Source organism: Psittacula echo (genome assembly GCF_963264785.1).
Source record: "Psittacula echo genome assembly, chromosome: 17".
Taxonomy (NCBI): domain Eukaryota; kingdom Metazoa; phylum Chordata; class Aves; order Psittaciformes; family Psittacidae; genus Psittacula; species Psittacula echo.
This window is the reverse complement of record NC_137753.1, coordinates 8,614,731-8,635,798: the sequence shown is the minus strand read 5'-3', so window position 1 is coordinate 8,635,798 and position 21,068 is coordinate 8,614,731. Positions and strand designations below refer to the sequence as shown.

At 44.8% G+C, this 21,068-nt stretch overlaps 1 protein-coding gene across 3 annotated transcripts in view; it reads left to right on the top strand.

The window, feature by feature from the left end:
- CAPZB (capping actin protein of muscle Z-line subunit beta) overlaps positions 1 to 21,068 on the top strand; it is a 65,962-nt gene that overhangs the window by 25,977 nt on the left and 18,917 nt on the right. For all 3 annotated transcript variants that reach the window (XM_080631178.1, XM_080631179.1, XM_080631180.1), the window contains exons 3-4: positions 4,897 to 5,018; positions 11,644 to 11,757. In XM_080631178.1, the coding sequence (XP_080487304.1) occupies positions 4,897 to 5,018; positions 11,644 to 11,757 (236 nt within the window). The remainder of the gene's footprint in view (positions 1 to 4,896; positions 5,019 to 11,643; positions 11,758 to 21,068) is intronic.

Genomic DNA, 21,068 nt, shown 5'->3' with positions numbered 1-21,068 from the left:
ATTCGTCAGCACTGAACCCTTCTAAGATTGGGCTGGGCAGGGTGCTGGGCCTTCTACTCTACATCATGCTTCACCTAGAAGGGTTGGACCAGATGATCCTTGAGGTTCCTTCAACCTCATATTCTGTGATTCAGAATCTGATGCAATTTGGCCAGCAGGCTCAAAGCAAGGCTGGGGAGTGTGTTTGAGACATGAGGAGCGAAGGTACTGTCCTTGTCACTGCTGAACTCTTTTAGGTGCTTGTTTAATCATATTAAAGTAATTCAGAATCAGTTGTTTAGTTGATAAAGTTCCTGTAGCCATAGAGTGAGTGAAGAAGGAAGGATTATTAGTTGGCTACTCCAAGAGGTATACAGTTTCAGCTTTGGCACAAGTGATTATTTGTCTTGATAGCAGCACAGTTGACTTAATTAAAACACTGTCCACATACCTGCCTTGCTCTGCTGGAGAATACTGTTACCCGAGACAACAGAATCCTTGTTCAACATGCAGGATTATGCTTAACTCGCTTTTCATTCAGCTTTCCCCCCACCCCGTACTATACATTTATTGTATGTCCCACAACCACAGTGCTGTGTTGCGTGGTACGTGCTCCTGAATGATGCTGCTGTTCAGCTGCATGACTGAGGCCAGACCCCCAGAGATCCTTCTGCTTTCTTCTTTTCTAATTCCCAGTGAGGGTGGTCTTGCTCCCTGACTATCCTACAAGCACCATAATAGATGATTAAGTGCTTATTTATGGAAACATGGGTGCATTAGAATCCAGAGTACACTGTGGACCAAAGGAAACTAATGATGGCCTTTAGCTAAAGACACAAGGTTAAGCCTGTATTCGACATGTGGCCTCTCAGTGCTTGGAGTGGGGAAAACTTGTGTCAAAATAAAGATGGGAGCCCACTCTTTGCTTATAAAACACTCCTCATTGCTTCAGTGTTTTCATCTCAGTGACACTTATTTACAGTGCAGTGATGAATTGAACAAAACCCCTGCTTTGGTATTGCAGTGTTTGGCTGGGGGAGTGAGTTAATTCTTGCCTTTCTAAATTGGAGTCCAAGTTTCCTGTATAATGACTCTTGGCACCTAAAATCATTTTGGCTTTTCAGTTAACACAGAACATGCTAAGAAAAGTTAACAGCACAGATCCACTGTTTGAGACTGGGAACTCAGAGAATGGGTTGGTCTCCTGAGCAGAGTTGTCTTTGCTGGGATCAGCAATTTTGGATGTTTTCTTGCTAAATATAAACTGAATGTGCACTGAAGTGACCAAAATGCTTTGGGAAGGGCCGATGCTTGACATGGAGAAGAACAGAAGGAAAGGTATATGTGTAGTGGAAAGTAACTGCTCAGTGCTGGCATTGCAGCAGCTGACTTAGCCTGACTGGGCCAAATTCCTTATCACTGCATGTTTTACAATGAAAGGACCTAAATTCAAAAGGAATCAAATAGTCTCATGAGCACGCAGCTGAAATGTTTAAAGCTGCAAATGATCTTGTTCAGATGACTGCATTTGCCCTATAAACAGCTTTCCAGTGTAGAAGAGGAAAACCAGTATGCATGACTCTTGTAACTGCATTCTTAGGAAGTACAGCAGCTCTTGAAAGTTGATGTAATAAATGATACAGAAATGGTTCTCTTGGGATAACTGTGCACTTGGGGGTTTTCTTTTAATTAGAATTGCAGGAGGAGTTCCATCAGCTGGAATATCTCAGTTTGTTGTATAGACACTGCTGAAATTCTCTAGTTCATCCGAAGTAGATGAGTGAGTTTTCTTCCCTGTTTTATCCTGAAGAAAGAGAGGAGAACATATTGCCTGAAGTCCTGTAGTGTCAGTACCAGAGAGGCAATGGTTATATAGCATGTTGTTACAATGGATTATTATAATGTAGTATTATACTCTAGTGAGTATCTTTCTCCTATTCAGTCAGGCTGAGAAAGCTGGGCTGGGTCAGCCTGAAGAAGAGAAGGCTCCTGAAGGGGAGACCTTAGAGCAGCTCCAGTGCCTAAAGGGGCTACAGGAAAGCTGGAGAGGGGCTTTGGACAAGGGCCTGTAGGGACAGGCCAAGGGGAATGGCTTTAACCTGCCCGAGGGGAGACTGAGATGAGCTCTTAGGCAGAAGCTCTTCCCTGTGAGGGTGCTGAGGCGCTGGCCCAGGGTGCCCAGAGCAGCTGTGGCTGCCCCATCCCTGGCAGTGTTCAAGGCCAGGTTGGACACAGGGGCTTGGAGCAAGCTGCTCTAGTGGAAGGTGTCCCTGCCCATGGCAGGAGTTGGAGCTGGATGAGCTTTAAGGTCCCTTCAACCCAAACCAGGCTGGGATTCTAGGATTGCATCTTGAAACCAATATGAATTCCTTCTGGTCAGTGAGAGGTTGTCCTCTGCTACTAAGCACTATGGAAGCACTGTACCAGCCATGTGCTATTTTTAAAAGGAAGTTAAACCTAAACATTAATCTTTGGATTTTGTAAGGGTTGTAAGTTCAGGTGGTTATTGGGAGCTTTCCTGTAGGGGATTGACTCTGTCTTGAGTTTGGGGCTTCTTTTGAAAGTGCTTTCTATGTATATTGGGAGCTTGAAGACTTGTCCAGCGAGACCTTCTGTGCTCCCTTACCACATGTGTAGTATAGGGCTTTTCCTAAAGAAATGGAACTGAAACAGAGTCTGGGAAAAATGCCACTTTTCTCCAAATGGTGTTTTCATCATTATTCATTTTAAATGCACATCATTTGACTGCATTTGAGGTTGAAGAGGCTGTTCCTGGCCACTTCTCTCTGCTGGTGGGCAGCTGGCCAGGGAGCAGCTGAGAAGAAGAAATATATTCAGCTGGTCACTTTTAGGAACAACACGGAGCAAAGCTCTTCATGATGAGGTGCTTTGGAGCTGCCATGCATGCACCTGAAATGGAAGCAGTCATCTCAAGTTGCTCTCTGCCTGAAGAGTCAGCCTAAAATTAATAGCTAATGGAGAAGCGAAGGAAGAGCCAAAGTGGAACCAGATGGGCTCATGGCCACAGATACATCATCTCACTTCACTTGGGCCATGACACTGCTGATTTGTAGCAGTATTTGGGTTGTCTGTCTTCAGAATGAGATTTTCCTAAAAGCTCCTTGCTTCCTGTCCACCTTCATTTACTCTGTGAATGTGGAATGGTTTTGATGTTGCTTCAACCAGGTCTTGAGTATCCGATGCTGAACTCCTATGAGAAGCATCTAGCTTTATATAAATACTTCGTTAATCAGAGCCTTTCAGTTATCACTCACTACCACATTATGCTGTACATAGACCAAAGTAAAACACCTCAAACTAATGGTTTGGGCTTTTCAGCACTGTCAGTAAAGTTACCAACCATTTCTTGATTTTTATCTGTGTGTGTTTGCAGGATGATTTTAGGTGTTGCATTTCTTGCTAGCCACATCTTTTGTCCTTTGGTTTTGGGGTTTTTTGGGAGTCTTTTGTGGTTGTGTTGGTTTCTATTTGTGCCTGCTTACTCTGACTAGTATCCTTTGTATGTTACTGCCTTGGGATTGGGAATGGTTTTGTTTCAGGCAGTTGGATCTCTTATGTCATATCTAGTGCATCCGGATAGTTTGTGCTTACGGTTTGAGAGCTGCTGCACCTCAAATTGTTTGGTTTCTTTTCTCCTCCAGACTTTTTCCCTTTGAAAATGTACTCAGCAGCTCACTGAAGAGCTGGCTGGAAAAGAAGAAAGTACATGTCCACGTTGTCTTTATTCCTCCCTCCCCTTTTCATTTCTTATGAGTTCTGAATTCATCACTTCATGATTCATTTTACCCTTGATTGCCTTTTGTCTTCACGTTCTCCATCAGGTTTTCATCTCTACAATGGAGAGTGAAATGTAGAAGAGATCCACATTCATTATTTCTTTTATCTTCTGTTTCAGCCTGTTGTCACCAATATATTCAAGCACTTGCCAGTTGTCCTATATCCTGTTGCATTCCCAACTTTCTGTTGGAAAAGGGCGTTTTACTTGAGTTCCTTTCCCTTGCAGTGAAATCTGGAATGCTTTTCCCAAGGGAAATGCACAATGTGCTAATTGTTTAGTAATAGCTCCAGGAATGATTTGTTGATGGTCCCTTGGTGCCCTGAAGTATGTAGAGAGATGGAATTCCTGGAGGAACCACCAGCATGGCCAAAGCCTGCAGTATGGGAATATGGATACTGATACTGGAAATGGATATTGATCACAAGATACTGATAATGCATATTGATCACAAGAGGCCATGGGATGGAATTTGTGCTTGCATTCATGCTACCTTCAGGCTGCACAGTGTCATCTGTCTGCAGTACATCAAAGCTTCTCTGCCATGTTAGGAGTAGATCTTACAGTCTTTCTCTACATGCAGCACAGGGGCCAGCTGAGGATCTGAAGCCATTAAAGCTACCTGTGTAGGAGATGTGTCTGACTTTCTGTGTGCACACACAGACACACAGATTTTTGTTAGCCAACGTGGTAATGTTTGGCCAGCTGCCTGGAAACTACTCCAAACCCTACCCGGAGTGGGAGCCTGTGCAAAGCCCGCTCTGGTGGATAGATGGTGGATGCTGCATTAGCAGCTCCCTCATTTCCCTCCATTATAAATATTTACCTCTATTCATCAGTCCTTGACAATCACTTTACTGGCTGGTTTTGGCAAGAAGCTAACACTGAGGATGTATATATTGAAGTGTACTGGACCACACTAGTGGTTAGGTAATGAAAGCTGGAATTACTGGAGGTGGGAGCATAAGCCTGTGTTGTAAGTAAAGTGCAGCTTGTTTTAGCTCTGATTTGAAAGGGTTTCTGGCTCTGGGGCAGATGTGGGCTGTGACGAACAAAATGTGTTCTTCAGGATGCCGGTCTCTTTTAACCTGAATGTGTTACCCTCTGTCCCCTCCAAACAGGTTCCAAGCCTCTGTGAAGATCTCCTCTCCTCTGTTGATCAGCCATTGAAGATTGCACGAGATAAGGTGGTAGGAAAAGACTATCTATTGTGTGACTACAACAGAGATGGAGATTCATATAGGTGAGTTCATATCCAAAGCACAGAGCTAACTGGTTTACTTTGTGAATGAGAGCTGTGTGTAAGGATTGCATTCCCTTCTCCCTCTTATTTTTAGCCAAAATAGAAATGTAATGGTCTTAAACTCGGTGATGAAGCTGTGACTGTTTCGAATCCTCTTCTCTTTAGTACTGAAGACACGGGCTATAAAAGTTGTTCTTAGTGTTTTTGGAATGTGAGAGGGCATAAACATCTTCATCTCCAGATCACTGTAGAGTGCCTCAGTTTCAAACAACATGGGTTCCACAGCACACTTGCCCCAGTGTAGGCTTCTCTCTCCGTGGGGCCACAAGTCCTGCCAGGAGCCTGCTCCAGCGTGGGTTCCCGTGGGTCACAGCCTCCTCTGAGCATCACTGTCCTCCAGTGTGGGGTCCTCTATGGGCTGCAGGTAGAGACCTGTTCCACCATGGACCGCCATGGGCTGTGGAGGGGGACAGCCTGCTTCACCATGGGCTGCAGGGTAATTGCTCTGGCGCCTGGACCACGTCCTCCCTTCTTCTTCACTGACCTTGGGGCCTGCAGGGCTGTTGCTCTCACATACTCTCACTCCTCTCTCCAGCTTCAGTTGCTCTTGTGTGGCAACTTTTTCCCTTTCTTAAATACATTATCTCAGAGATGCTACCACCATTGCTGGCGGGTTTGACCTTGGCCAGCAGCAGGTCTGTCTTGGAGCTGGCTGGCATTGGCTCTGTTTGAGATGGGGCAAGTAGCTTCTCACAGAAGTCACCCCTGTAGCCCCCTGCTACTGAAACCTTGTCACACAAGGCCAGTACTGTCACATGGTCTGTCTCCAGAACAAGATGTGTTTTATCCTAGAAACCACAGTGTTTCTGCACATTTTCTTTACTGTGATTTGCAGTCATTCACTGAAGCCTAAAATGCCGTGATGTTCTCTTGTTAAAGGGGTGACTAACATACTTCTCTTCCTGTAGTACAGTTATGTCTTAGAGAATTAAAATCGGTCACATCTCTAGAAGAAATAACTGTGAGGGCCTTGAGGTGAAAATTATGGCCTTGTTATGAAATGAAACCATCTATTGTTGCAGGGTTGTAAAATCTGTGGCGCGGATACAGCAGTTAAAGAGGTGATGCAAGCACTCAGTTTAAACAAAGTCATCTTCCCATACAAAGCCAGGGGGGGTTGCCAGCTGCGAAAGGCATTTTCACTCCTGTTTGCAAAGGATTGAGTCTGATTTTGGTCATGCGGCACCGTTAGTTCTGGGTGAAAATCTTTGCCCAAATGTTTAGCAAAGGAAAAGAATCCCTCTCTACCAAAATAGCTGTAGACAAACCCAATGAACATACCTGACCAATACAAGCTGTGTGTAATTAAAACAGAATGAATTTTGAAGTAGAAGGGGCTGTAATACTGGCATGGTACAATGAGTTTTCGGTATTTTGGCTGCCACTTCGGACAGAGTCTCTCTTTGAATGTGTTTATTTTATACCTTGCCATTAGGATGATTACAGTTGAGAGGCTATAATTGCTTCCTCCTCTTAGTTATCTTCTCCCTTTCCCTGTTTTCTGCACTGCCTGACTTTCCTTAACAGCTATAGTGACCATGGCCTAGTTCCAAATATGTAATCAAGAATCGCAATGCTCATAGTGCAGAAACATTGTGAATATTACATCACCTTCTTTTGCCTCTCTTCTCTTAACAAAGGCCACTAAGCTTTGAAGTGAGGACCACAATTCATCTTCTGCCCTGAGTTACAGCTCAGCCATCCCTCTGCTTCTGGTTGTGATTATAAGGGTTGCATCAATGGCTCTCCTTGTAGCTTGAGTGTAACAGCTTACATTCTCAGTGCTAACAATTGGAACTGATCTACAGTCAGAACCCAGCTTTGCTTTCTGCAGGTTTGCAGTAGGGTTTTACATTCAGCTGGCCAGAATATTTTAAGAATTCTATTTTAAAGTGGAATTCCAGAGAATATTGTGACAATTCATTTTTCCTTTGGCTCAGGCCATCACTGCAGGAGCAGGTAAGCTTATAAAGGATTCTAGATTCATTGGTATCAATTGCTTTGAGTTGTAGGAAAGGTACTTTCCTAAACTGAAAGCATATCTGTACGTGATGTACACAGGGATCATGCTGAGATTCATTTTGCTCTAGAAGCAGTAGGAGGAAATGATAATGGATGCTGAGTTTGACAGTGCATCTGCATTGCAGCTGAGTGTAGATCTGGGGTTTTCTTTAAATATAACCTATTGCAATTGGTCAAGAAGTGAGAAATTCTCTAAGGTGAAGTGTTTGCTTGTGTTCTTTAGGGTTCTAGTCTAACCCTGAAAGTTTGTTCAACCTTCTACAAAACAGCCTGGTGCATTTTAAAAGCATTTGTGCATTAAGCTCATCTGCCTAAGCCAGTCAGCTCGACCTTAGCAGCTACGTGCTTTGAATCAGTTCTAAATTAGTAGCTGGAATAGTTCTATCACTTCTGCCCTCCACAGGGTGTACTCCTGCAGCTGCATCCTCTCTGGCAGATGCAAGAGAAGGGGTTAGATCCTGTCTGTCTTCTGGGTCTTTCAAGAGATGCTTTCTCACTGCAGTTGCGATCTTTCTTGCAGTCCCCTGGTATCCTATGTAGGCTGTTGACATCTAGCACCAGAGGCACAGGAAACTTGAACAGGCACTTGTTAAACAGTGCTGTGACGCACTGCAGTGACTACTAACGCTTGCTGCCCCCCTGCCCCTCCATGTTGAATTAGTGTATGTGAAAGTCCTTTCTTTAAGGTTTGTTTTGTGCTAGGACTGAAATTTGCTCAATCTCTAAGGAGATATTTAAAGAGTTACAAGAAAGCAGGAGGACTCGGGGGTTTAAATCACTTTGACATTTTCAGGCCTTATTAAGTAATGGGGTTTCAGAAAAACTATTCCATTTGTTCATCTAGAATAGGCATAATATATTAATCGCTGGCATTAATGAATGCTGTTCTTTAAGGCTTTGGATTCAAGCGTTCTGGATTGAAGTGATTCTTCCTGCTGGAATTGATTGGTCTCAGCTCTGTTTTGTGAAGTAAATTCTTTCCTTCAGCACAAAGCAAAAGCCTTTGAAAGCCAGGCAAGGCTCACGTGTGCATGTGTTAATCCCGTTCTGTGCCTGTGTTCAGACACTGTTATTCATACCTCGTAAAACCTGAAGTTGTTACTGGGAAGTGCCTCTTAACACTAATTTAATCAATTAGGCCCAAATCTCGGAGCTCTGCTTTTAAAAGCTTTTGATATTTCCAAGATTTCTCAGAACCACACGGGCAATTAGAAGTCTCAAGGAACACTATTCCCTACCTGCAGCGTGCTGCAGCCCCACTTACTGCCCACTTCAGACCGAACACTGGCTTTCCTCTTATAGGAGAGGTTGTTAATTGCATTTCTTTTAATACTAACCCAAGGATTTCAAAGCATTCTGCAGACAAGTGAGCCTCGTGCTGCTTGAGCAGGAATGGTGGAGCTTGATAGTCAGGTTTCCTACTGGGAATCAGATTTTATAGGTGTTCTTTTCAAGTGGTTTTACAATTAATGAATGAAAACATTAATAAATGGTATTCTTTTCTCATTGATTCTTTTTAAGCTTTAGTGTATGTATGATCTCAGTCTTCAAGTTTGGCAAGGACCTTAAGATCATCTGGTTCCAACCCCTTGCCATGGGCAGGGACACTTCACACTAGACCACTCCATCCAACCTGGCCTTGAACACTGCCAGGGATGGGGCATTTACCACTTCATTTATTCCACAAAGCAATTACTTGCTAAAGATTGAAGAGCCCTCTTGCTGGGAATAGGCTTTGGTAAGAGCTGCTGTGAGATGTTTGGCCATTCAGGTGATAACTCCACAAGTCTCATCGGGCAGCATACACAGATATGAATATCCTCATGCTCAGCCCTTCACAGTTTACTCCTTCCTCACATTTAGACTTGATTTTCTCCATGTCAAGCATGGATCAGGCCAGAAAGGTCGATTTTTGGAACTTCCCTTGGATCTTCATGGATAGATAATTTCCAGTTTCTTTCAGCTGTGGCACTGCTACTCAGGGAAGCAGCTTCTCATGTGTGTAGCCTTGCAGGCACTGCTGTGAGTGCTCCTGTAGTAACAGAGGTTTGTGGAGGACATCAAACAGCCTTGGAATCCACATTGTGAAGGCAGAGCTTTTCTGTTTTAATATAAGATTTCAAGGTCCCTGATTTTGTCCATACATCCACTCTTGAGTGTGTTTGATCACTCTATTAAATGCAATCCTTATGCGGAATTTGGTGCCAACACCACTGAAACCTGTTAGCTGAAACAAAAACCATTCTCTTTTAGGGAAATTAGAGGTCTGACTTTTGAAATTTAAGTGCTTGTCCATCTGCCTTTCTTCAAATAACCTCAGTGTAAGCTTTGAAATGTTTCAAGTACTCTTCCACCAGAAGAGAAAAAAGCACAGGGTTCTGTTATGAGGAGGTTTTGTTGGGTTTGGGATGGCTTTTTAGGTGAAGTAGCTGCTGGCTTCAACCATAATGAGTTGAAAATGCCCCAGTCTGCTGGTTAGACAGATCTGTGTTACTGTGCTGCCCTTTGAATGCCTTTCCTGCATCCTGCAGAAGAGAAATCATGTTCACAATGAAAGTATCTTCACCATGGCTTCTGCATGAGTTCTGTGCTCACTGGTTTCCTCGTACATGAAGGAGAAGCATCATGTGCTGAATTCACAGAAAACGGGTTTTTGAATCAGCCTTTTAATGTAGAAGACGAAAAAGCAAGTGCATCCTCATGAATGGTGCTGGTGAGGCAGCAGTACGCTCCTGCATTGCCTGGTATCCAAACTATGGCTTTGCTTTTGCAAACTTCATGATAGCAAAGTGAGGGCTGCCTGCCTGAAGTGCTGACTCTCCAGCACTGGGCACTGGTAAGATTTTGCTGGACAGGGTGCTGGGACACAGAATCCCAGCCTGGTTTGGGCTGGAAGGGCCCTTAAAGCTCACCCAATTCCAGCCCCTGCCACAGGCAGGGACACCTTCCACTAGAGCAGCTTGCTCCAAGCCCCTGTGTCCAACCTGGCCTTGAACACTGCCAGGGATGGGGCAGCCACAGCTTCTCTGGGCACCCTGTGCCAGCGCCTCAGCACCCTCACAGGGAAGAGCTTCTGCCTCGGATCTAACCTGAACTTCCCCTGTTTCAGTTTGAACCCATCACCCCTTGTCCTATCGCTCCAGTCCCTGATGAAGAGCCCCTCTCCAGCATCCTTGTAGCCTCCTTCAGACGCTGGAAGCTGCTCTGAGGTCTCCACGCAGCTTCTCTTCTCCAGGCTGAACAGCCCCAACTTTCTCAGCCTGTCTCCGGTCTAGGCCATGCTTTGCCCAGAAAGGTTGGACCAGACCTTGAGGTCCCTTCCAACCTGGCATTCTAGGATTCCATGGTGTCAGTTGGATTTGTGTGTACTGCCTCATGGGTGTAGCTGTGCCATTTGGGAATCCCGCAGATAGCAGCAGCAGTGCATTAGTGTGGATCCCTTCCAGGTTTTGGAGTGGCTGGGTAAGGAGCACTGCTGTAGCTGTCCACTCTTCTCCAGAGCAACCAGGTTGGAAGCAACGGTTTCAAAATGAGAACCACCACGTGAAAACCAGTGCTGGGGGTAGATGTGACACGATGATTTAGCTTTCCCTGGTGTCTCACCTTTCGAGTCACGTGTGGTGGGGAGGAGGGAAGGGCTCTGGAAGCACAAAGCCGGCGCAAAGCAGGGCCTGTTTTTTGTGCTTTGCATTAAACAGATGTCAGAACTAGATGCCTTTCTGTGAAATGAGTAACAAATGGCTACTGAGGAGAAAGCCTTTACGTATGGACTGCATTAAGACCTAGTGCTGGTAGGCTGGCTTGTTGTGAAAAATGAGTAGGTAAAGGGTAGAGGCACCCTTCTTGAAACCAGCAGTGATATATGTAGGTTGGTTATTCCAAGGGGAAATGAAAAGGAGAATGCGGATTTACAGAATGGGAATTATAAAAGTCTCAAGCAGATGGGCGAAAGGCTTCCATTAATCTTTTAATACCAAATCTTTCATTAAGAGCACAAAAATCTCTTCCACACCTGCAGAAACCATAGTAAAACCTGCAGCCTTACAAAGCCTGTTAAATCCTTCCAACTGCTCAAACGTTTCCCTAATGTTAGACTAAAAGGAAAGTTCATTTCAAAGGGAAAGTCTGGAATAGAGTTTGGAGACAGCAGCGTTCGGCTCTGATAATTGTCAGATCCCAGGGAAACTGCACAACCTATTTGTATTTGCATGAGAATATTCAATGTGCCAAATCTGAGGCCTTGTTTTTGCCTATTTAAGAAGGAACAGATTGAAACCTAAGCATGATTATTTATATAGTAAAAACCTGAAGTGGGGGGGAGCGTTCCCCAGGTACACTGTGAGCTGTGAGGAGTTGGTGTTCCCTCGTTGTCAGTGTTTGGGATGGCGTTTGAGGGTGGAATTCTCACAGATGGATTGCTCTTGGTGCCTTGTGGTATTTTGGGGAATTCGGCATCTGTGGCTCAGCTCAGAGGCACCAATCTCCAACCTTTCAGAGGTTGTCTTGGTTGTTTAACCCTCTGTTTCCCTTGTCTCTTTGGCAGATCACCATGGAGTAACAAATACGATCCTCCCCTGGAAGACGGTGCCATGCCATCTGCTCGCCTGCGCAAGCTGGAGGTGGAAGCCAACAATGCCTTTGACCAGTACAGAGACTTGTATGTCAGTTCTACCCTACAGAGCCCTCTGCTTTCTTTGTTTCCTTCAGCAGACAGGCGGGACACACAGTGGGTCCAGAAGGTGGCCACGAGCTGCCTCTGAGAGTGGCACACCAGGGGCAGCAGAGGGAGAAGGGTAGGCAGCCACTGAGCTGCTGCTGGGAAGCATATCCACTGTGATTCCATGATAGGAAACATGATCAGATTTGTCAACTGATGCCAAAGGCAGTTCCTCAGGTGCTTTCCTGCCTCCCTCCCCCTTTTAAGATATTAATGGTGTTTTTGTCCTGAAAGGACCTGTGTTCTCTGTGATCTTGACTCAGTTCAGTCTTAAACCATCTGCTTTTTCCATTCCCTCAAGACTGTACTCTCTCAAAATATCTATATATACTGCAGCAACTTTCACATCTTCAGTAGAATGACAGGAGCTAGCACACTGAAATGCAGCAGTTGATGGAGAGTCATGTACTGCTGCAGGGGCATCCTCTGATGCTCGTTTTAGGCCCTGCCTTGTTAAAGAGGCGTAAAGCAAAGGAATTAATAGAGTGTAAGATAAATGTAGATTAGGCAGTGTCTTTTTTAAGTAGCAGTAGGAAGCTGTCTGACTTGCCCAGAGAAGTTGTGAATTCCCCATCCCTGGCAGTGCTCAAGGCCAGGTTGGATGGGCCTTGGAGCAAGCTGCTCTAGTGGAAGGTGTCCCTGCCTGTGGCAGGGGTTGGAACTGGATGAGCTGATCCCTTCCAACCCAAGCCAGGGTGGGATTCTGTGATGACTTTCCAGTTGAACCACTTTTCCAAAACGTGGGAGCATGCTGGTCTTGCAACTGCAGTCCCGTCTGAGCACTCCTGGTGATGCCATCAGCTGTCATCTTTACTGGTTGTGGTCTCCTGGGCAGTGATGGAATGGAAATAGTAACACTAAATCTGAAAAGCAAGTGTGAGTTGCAAAGCAAAATGAACTTACTGCTTTATCCAGTGACGGGCTGCTCTCTTGCTGAAGATGCCTAATGAGCATGAAAAAGGTGAACAAACTCCATTGCTGCTTCATGTTGCCCCAAACTGGAGATAAACCACGTCCTTAGCTGTGGTTCATCATGTGTCACTGTGCTGTTACAGTGCAAACAAAAGCAGGTTGACAGGTACTTTTCTTGCTAGAGTTTCTGCTCATTTTAGGATGTGGCTTGAGGTGAATGTAGCCTGTCCAAATGTGTAATCTTCACACTTTCGTTGTGGTATCCGATTTGTGCTTCTTGTCATCCATTATTTTCACAGATACCCAACTCTTGCCAGTAACAGTTGTTTCTGGTATCTGAGCTTACTGGAAGAAAGGAGTTTTGTATGTGCAGTGGAGAGGTTTGCAGTTACTCCCTAGGTGCAGAACAGACCAAGACCAACAGGTTCTTTAACACACTAAGGTGACACTGAGGATGTTTATGGAACCAAGGTTGTCTTTTTAAACCCCTCTCTGATCAGATGAGTGTGAAGTCATGGCTGGATACAATAACTCCTTTAGGAAGGTTTAATTGCTGGAGGGAAAGTGTGGTACAAGCTGCTCTCAGGCTTAGGTGAACCTGTTCAGCACGTGGTACAAGTAGTCTCAATATATTGTATGGAAGTAAAAAGCAAGATTAGATCCAATTTCATCTTTCAGTTGGCCAGTCCAGGCTTTCTAGGCAATACATTGTTACAGGGAGGGATCCTCACAAAGACTTCATTCTGGTGTCATCAGCCAGAAATGACGGAGACGCTGTGGCTCACGGTGCGCTCAGACGAGATAAGCACATCTGTCAGCACCCTGTGCTTTGGGGCATGTTCTGATCTCAAAAATGTGTCAGAAAACGAGGAGAAGGGTGCCTGACGTTGTGCTGAGTGGCGTGAAAATTGGGGCATTCTTTGGAAAGTATTTGCAAAGCTAAAGAAACTTAACCTGGCCATTGGAAGGGTTCCTCATGCTTGAAATTGGAAGTGATTTGTACTTTACCTACAACAGAAATTTGGAGAGAAACATGCTTTTGTTCTACTACTTGGCCTCTAGTTTCCTTAATGAGCCAATTGGAGTTTGTATTTTGACAGCAGAAGCTTAATTTTTACTTGGAGATTGGAGAGGGGATGAGGTTGGGGTCACAGCTTTCTTCACTGCTGCTTGCTGCTCGTGCCAACGTTTCAGGTTGGGAATTACTGTTAACAATTACCCACATAACATCTGCTGGAGCCATCTGAGAGTCTGAAGTGTGGGGAAGGTTGTAGTGGGAACAAGATGGCAATTGCAGTAATGCAGGATGTAATTTCCATGGTCTGATAGAGCTGGAAACTCAGACTGTGTCTGTAAAGGCAGAAGTAAGGCTGAGGTAGAAGCTCTTCCCTGTGAGGGTGCTGAGGCTCTGGCACAGGGTGCCCAGAGAAGCTGTGGCTGCCCCATCCCTGGCAGTGTTCAAGGCCAGGTTGGACACAGGGGCTTGGAGCAAGCTGCTCTAGTGGAAGGTGTCCCTGCCTGTGGCAGGGGTTGGAGCTGGATGAGCTTTAAGGTCCCTTCCAACCCAAACCAGGCTGGGATTCTGTGATTAAAGGTGTCACTGGTCTTCTGCTTTGGCAGCTTTTGGCATGGGGAGAGGAGTGCATGATGTGTCAGTTCCAGGACAGAGTTACCAGTGTCATTTCAGATTCCAGAGCCAGTGACAGCAGAGGTTTTCCAGCATTGTGAAATATTTCAGGCTCATTTAAAAGCATTGATGTTTTAAGCAAAGCAGTAAGTAGTGTGCTGGCAGTACTGTGTATTCTGTGGAAATGATGGTTTTTGTTGCGTGAGAAGGTTTATAACAGAGCCACTTTCCAGTAACAGTGTTCATTTTGTAGCCAGCATGCAAAAAACCTTTCTTCACTTGACCTTAATGGTGTCTGTTCAGTCTGACAGGGTTCTGTCCAAGCAGACTGCTCATAGGTGACACCAAGCTGCTGGATGCTCCACATCACAAAGTTCTTCTTAGAAACTGTGAGTTTAAGTGCTGTGCCTGTTGCACTGTTTGATTTTGAGCTTGCATTGCAGATTAAGGTGATGAAAATGATGCTGAGAGACAATCCTCAGATCTCATACATCAGCTTCTCATACAGCAGTTCCTAAAGCGGCTGTTCTGCCCCTCTCTACAGGGCAGGGAATGTTTTAGGCTGCACCTCTAACCACAGCTCTGCTGTGTTTTATGGTAGAGAGGCAGCAGTTAATACAAAACCAATCTGTAGGCAGTCGTTTACAGGGAACACCAGGCCCTGTGTGCTTAGATTTCCTGGGCTGTTAGACATTGTATTCCTAGAAGGAAGGTTTTAGCTGTGATTTCCTAAGCACTTTGTGGCTGTTTCCAGCCTCACTGGGCTAAGCTGCTGGATTTGTGCTGTTGCAGTCTAGCCAGGGCAGATTGCACTTTGCAGAAGGATGTTGTGTGTCTTAATACCTTGTCTGAGGTGTTAAGACTTGTCCCTTGCTCTGCACTATGCTTGCTTCACTTTCCAGCTTTAAAATACATCTTACATTCTAGGAGGAAGATACTTGCTTTCTGCGGAAAAATAAGTGCTATGGAGAACATGTGCTACTCCAACTCTGCTCTCAGCATATGGTCCAAGCTTCCTCTGTCTGATCTCCTGCTTTACCTTTGCACACACTAAGGGGTAATACCACACAAAATTCATCTCAGGCATCTGCCAAGACTTCAGATAGTTTCATTTTTTCCTTGTGTCAGTCCCATTTGGCCCACATAACATTCCTTGGTAGAGTTCTGCTTTAATCAGGTGTGGTGAGTATCCACCTACATCTAGTGAGTCATTGCATTTAGTTGCCATTTCCCAAGGGGTTGGCACCTGCTAGTGTGGGTGTTTGGAGGGAAACAGCCTGTTATGCATTTGCTAATGGATTGTTTCACACAAATTGGTCACATTTGCTCTTAAATCTTAGTTTTCTCCCCAAAAGCTTCTTGGCCTGCAGCAGTGTGTGACTACAGTGGGAAAACAAGTAATATCATACAGGGTTGTTTAAAACCACGGAAGTTTGAGAAGAACAACAGTACTGAATGTTCAGCACCTCTTAACCGGAGCTGAGTTGTTCCCTGTAAGTGCCTGGTTTAGTGCAAACTACATGTAAGTATCTTTAGACTTGCCCACCTTTTATTTCTGGAGGCACATTCATGTCTCTTTGGGTTAAAGAGGAATCATCCTACGTTTTCCTTCCCTCTGTTATTAGATGTTAAACAACAGACGTATTTCTTGGGCATCTCTTTACCAAAATGGATGTCACTTTCCCCAAAAACAACTGTTTCATTTTGATCTCCTGCTGCCAGCTTTAACTCACACACTGCCTGAAGCTAATGCCCTGCTCTGTTTCTGTTCAGTAGGTTATTATTCCCAGATGGAAGTCTAGGATCTTACACCCTTCACTTAGAGCCTTGCTTCTCCACATCCAATATGGTGAAGATAATTCCTTCAAACACATGGTTGTAATTTATTGCCCTTTGCTTGCTGTGTGTGCGATGGATTGAAATCAAAGCATAATGAGGAACAGGGCAGCTGGGTAAATCTATCTATTTGGGAGTCTTGTTTTGGGTTGCAGATAATCAGTGCTTTAATGAAGTAATGGAATCGCCCTTTGTTGTCTGGAAGAAATCATTCCTGAAGTGATTAAATAGACCTCCCTGGGGAAGGATGCTGCTCATCGCAGTATTCCTACAAACAAGATGAGTTTTGGCAACCTTGGACTGCTTTAGGAAGCAGACACGCATTTAGAAAGCTCTTCCTCACTTTGTTTCTTGGGTTAAGGAGGATTTATTGGTGCCTTTGAGTTTTAACAACTTTATTAAAGAGAAAAGAAAGATAAACCCCTCATCTTAATAACTTTGCTCCTTAAAATGTTGTCATTGATGAAGGGTTTGAGTTCCTTCCACAGTGAGCACTGAAGCCTTTTGAACTTGTGCTTCTCTGTGTTTTGCTGTTGATCCATTTTCAATTTGTTATATTAGAGCTGTGGGTAAGGAATTTGGTAGGAGCGGAAGGAGGCCTGGGAGAGGATTGACCTCTGGAATGTCTTCACTGTGTGTAATCCTTTTATTATTGAATTTTGGGTTAGAATCCAGTGCAAACAGTTTGGCACTCAAATACTTGATGGTGTTAGCAGTGCTGAGCGTGGCACCTCTGCCACCCAAGCACTTGCAGTACCCTTTGCAGTGAAAACAGCACCTAAACTGAACCTCGACCACCTTTCTTCCTTCAGCTGCTGGACATAAGGCTACAGAAATACCCTGTATGCCTGTATCTTTAGAAGTATGTGGATTCAGGAGCCTTTTGCTAGGGAGCTTGAAGGGGCTCTGGTCAGGTACAGTAGTGAAGTCTCAGTGACAGACAGAGTTTAGCCTTTAACTTGCATTTCTTTGCAAGGTTTGTGACAATTGCTCTATTTATCAGTTTGACCCAATTGATTTATTGTGTGCACGGAACAGCGTTGATTCCATCGAGTAAAAGGAGAGCACCAGATGTAAGAGGTGTGATGAGTGTTTCACAGCCCCAGTGCTCGTGCCCATAGGTGTGCATGAGAGAGCTTCAATTGCCTGCAGTGCAACTTTCAACTCTCAAATGATCAGGCAGCTGTGAGCTCTTTCTATAAGCATTCAGTCTGTGTTTAGATGTAAACCTAGTTTGCCTAAACTAAAAACCCATGGAAAGCTTTGAAGTGACTTTATTGCCATTAGCTCACTGTTCCTCATTAATGGTTACTAGCCCTTTGTGATGCCTTTCTCTTGGCCATGGTGATTCCTGTGGTTTTTCACAGCAAGGGCCCTGCAGATTGAATCCAGATGCATTTGTTATGCATCCCAGCTCTAAGGAAACCTGACTTTCCATCTCACTGCTGGCTGGGCTTCTGCACAATAGGGTGTGACATCAGGATTATGTCATCTGTGAGATTCTTGCCTCTGGGTTAGGCTGATAAATGCAAGATGAAGTCTCCTAAGACAGACCTAAACTGCCAAGATGCTGCTTTAATGTTCTTGTGCTTTTAAAATCACAAGCATGATGCTTTCCCAGGGACATTGTTTTGATGTAAGAGTAAACAGAGCGGGGTTGAGGTCCCTTCCTTAATTTGCCTGTGGGCAGCTCAAAACTCAAACCAGAATCAGTATTGAGCTTGCTGATATAGTACATGGATTAGAATAAACTTCGAAGAAGAGAGGGGAAAATGAAGCTTTGAAAACTTCAATTAGTTTCTTTTCTCCTGCTTTTTTCCTTTCTGTGGGTGCTTCGTTCTGGAGCAGCCCGATCCAGACCACATTCTTGTCTTCTGAATCGGAGATACTTGGAGGAGGAGGAGCTTTTCCCTTGGGCTCCCACGGTTCTCTGTGATTACATAAAACGTGAAGGCTGGAGAGGGAAAGCATTAGCAGGTCAGCACTGATGATGCGGTGCTCTTCTTAAACACCGCTCTCTGAAGGTTTGAAATCTCCAGCAAGAAATTACTTACATGCTTCCGAAAGTGGAGCAAGGCTCAGTTGTACCATGTCAGTTTGTTATGATGTGATTATCTCTAACAGCGCGTGCCTGTGCTTGCTCTTCATAGAAATTCACTTCATGTTCTCACAGATACACAGTGTTTAACGATGGAAAATGGAAGACAGAGTAACTTCTTGTAGCATATCTGATCTCTATATGAAGAAAGAAATATGTCACATGCAATCTGTAGCCTGCGCAGACTCTGGCCAGCTTAATACCTGATACAGAGGACTTCTGCTGCTGCCTTTTCCCCTCCGACCCATAGCTGAATTATAACTGGCGGGGTCCAAACTGTGCCAGACTGTTGGTGGATGAAGTGGAGCAGGTCGGGCCAGTGGATCGCTACGGGTGAAAGACTGGGAAGCACTTGGTACTTCCTGGTAGTTAATGAACCAGGAACACATTGGGACATGTTACAAAGTGACCCATTGTCCTGCTTATGAGGTAGTTAATGGAACTGTTTCCAGGTGACTTCTCAAAAGGGATTGGGTCATTAGTTTCCATCTGCCAAGAGCAATTGGGTGGTAAGGCAAATGTGAGCAATACATTTAGAATTTTCTTCAATAATGAAGGGTCCTAGAAAGCACAAAATTGGAGGTTCTGGGAGGTTTTTGACCTTCAAGATCCCATTGTTTGGATACTGTTTTCCTTCTTTGCAGAGTTCTTGCACTTCACAGCTCTGCTTTGCTGTTTGAGTCATCCCACCATGGTCCAGATGTGTGTTTTTAAGTACAACTGGCATTGAAGTTACACATACCTAACCAGATTGGTATGTTTGCTCCAGGGAGTTCTGCACCTGTGTATGCTGGAAAGAATGTGTGTAAAATACCTGTACAGAGTCCACAAGCATACTTCAGGCTGTGTTCATAAACTGTGGTGGAACAGCCCTGCTCTGTACACACAAACATTTTACCTTCCTCATTTGAAGGATTGAGGTAACGTGCTGGAAGTGTTACACAGCTGCACGCCTGGGACCGGAGGAGGAGGGAGAGAGGAACTGTAAATCATCCGTGCTCATGCCAGTGGGAGAAGTGTTACATCCTGGGGAGCTCCTGGTCCCAACCTGTCCTTTTCATTAAAGAGCAGGCTTCTGAGCCTCATTACTAGAAAGCTGGATGGAGGGGACAGGCAACAAAATTCCTTAGTGACAACTCTGATCTCTTGGTGCTGTCCTGAAGACTTTTCTGTCCCTCATCACTTGAGCTATGAGTTGCAGGTGATCGGAATGAATATACCTGAGTGATGGTTTGGTGGAGGGGGGAGTGCTGAAACTTGCCACTTCCTTCATATTTCTGCTGCTATTTATGTGCTGGTTTGAAATGACAGGGGAAGGACTCAGGGAAAATTGTGCCAAGTCATTTGCCATTATAGTCGTCTGCTTTAATAGCAGTTGGAGGGGCTGCTGCCTCAGCTAGGTGATGTTTTGGGGTTGCTGTTAGACACCAGCTTCTCCCATTGTGACTTTACTCATTGTCACACTTGTAAAAACATTCGTAGCTGCATGCTCAATGTTTTCCTTTGGGGTAGGTTGTTTAAATGGCAGGTTTCTTGGAAGTCTGTTGGTCTAAATAGATGGAGCCATTTGCCTTTCCTTCCCTGCTCAGTTTCTGTAGCTGGAAGGAACAGCGAGGCAACCTTCAGGGGAAATAAAAAAGCAAATCTATTTTGCTGCTTTAAATGAGCCACTTTGAAACAGTGCAGCTCCTTTGAAGGTTTGTATAGCCTGAGCTTCCAGGTCCTGGTGCTTTGGCTTCAGGGCTTTGTGGCTTAGTGCTGCGAGAGCCTTAAGCCAGCGCCACCGGGTGGGTTTTTGTCTCTGGCACTCAGTTTCCTGACTGGAAAATCCAGATGTGCTTTTATGGATGAGTGATTTGGTTCTGAAGTGTAATTGAAAGGCAGAGCTCTTGTTTTTACTGCTCTGGGGTGGAAACTCATTTTCTCAGTATAGGGTCAAGCATTCGCTTGCAAGGCTTGTGAGAAGCAGAATGCGATCAGGAAAGTGCCTTTTCTGATATGTCCTTTAGTGGTAAAGCAAAGTGATTGATGTGTCCTCCTTTCTTGAGGTCTATGCTGGAAGATGGGGGATTTCCTCCCCTGTCACATCCCTCTTGAAGCTATGGCTTTGTTCTGGCCACAGCCTCTCTATTTCATGGCTACAGCTGGAGTTCCTTGAACAAGTTTCCATCCTGGGTCCCCACCCGCTTCAACTTCAAACACTTCATAAAGCTTTGGATCACTCTTAGCTTAAATATTTTCTTTTATTCTTGCATTTGTAAAGTAGGTCAGGTTGGAGTGTGACATTTTTTGTATAAAACAGCTTTTTCCAGGAGTTCTGTGGTTGGTGAGTAACGGATGGAGAGCTGCAGTGTTCGATCCTGGCGTTCTGACTCCAGTTGATTCTGAGGGAAAAGCTATTCTGAACTGTGTAAAGAGAATGAATGGTTACGTTGAGCCTTATTCCTTGTAGTCATCTTCCTGGGCAACTGCGTAGGAAGCAGTTTTACTGGAGGTGGAAGAACACTGGTCATCCTCAGAAAGGACAGAGACAGCATTTGATCTGTTAAGATCCCTTCCAACCCAAACCAAATCCTGGGATTGATTTGGCAGAGCTTTGGTCGTTAACAAAGGGACACGACACCTCTAAGTCTATGCTTTTTCACATGTTTTATAGCAATCTTTTGTCTATAGGTAAACCCAGGGTACAGCCTGGAGAGCTCCGTGTCCTTGAGCACAATTGGAGCAATGGCTTTGCTTTGAATTGCCGTCCTTTGGAAGGGGTTTATCTTTTGGAGA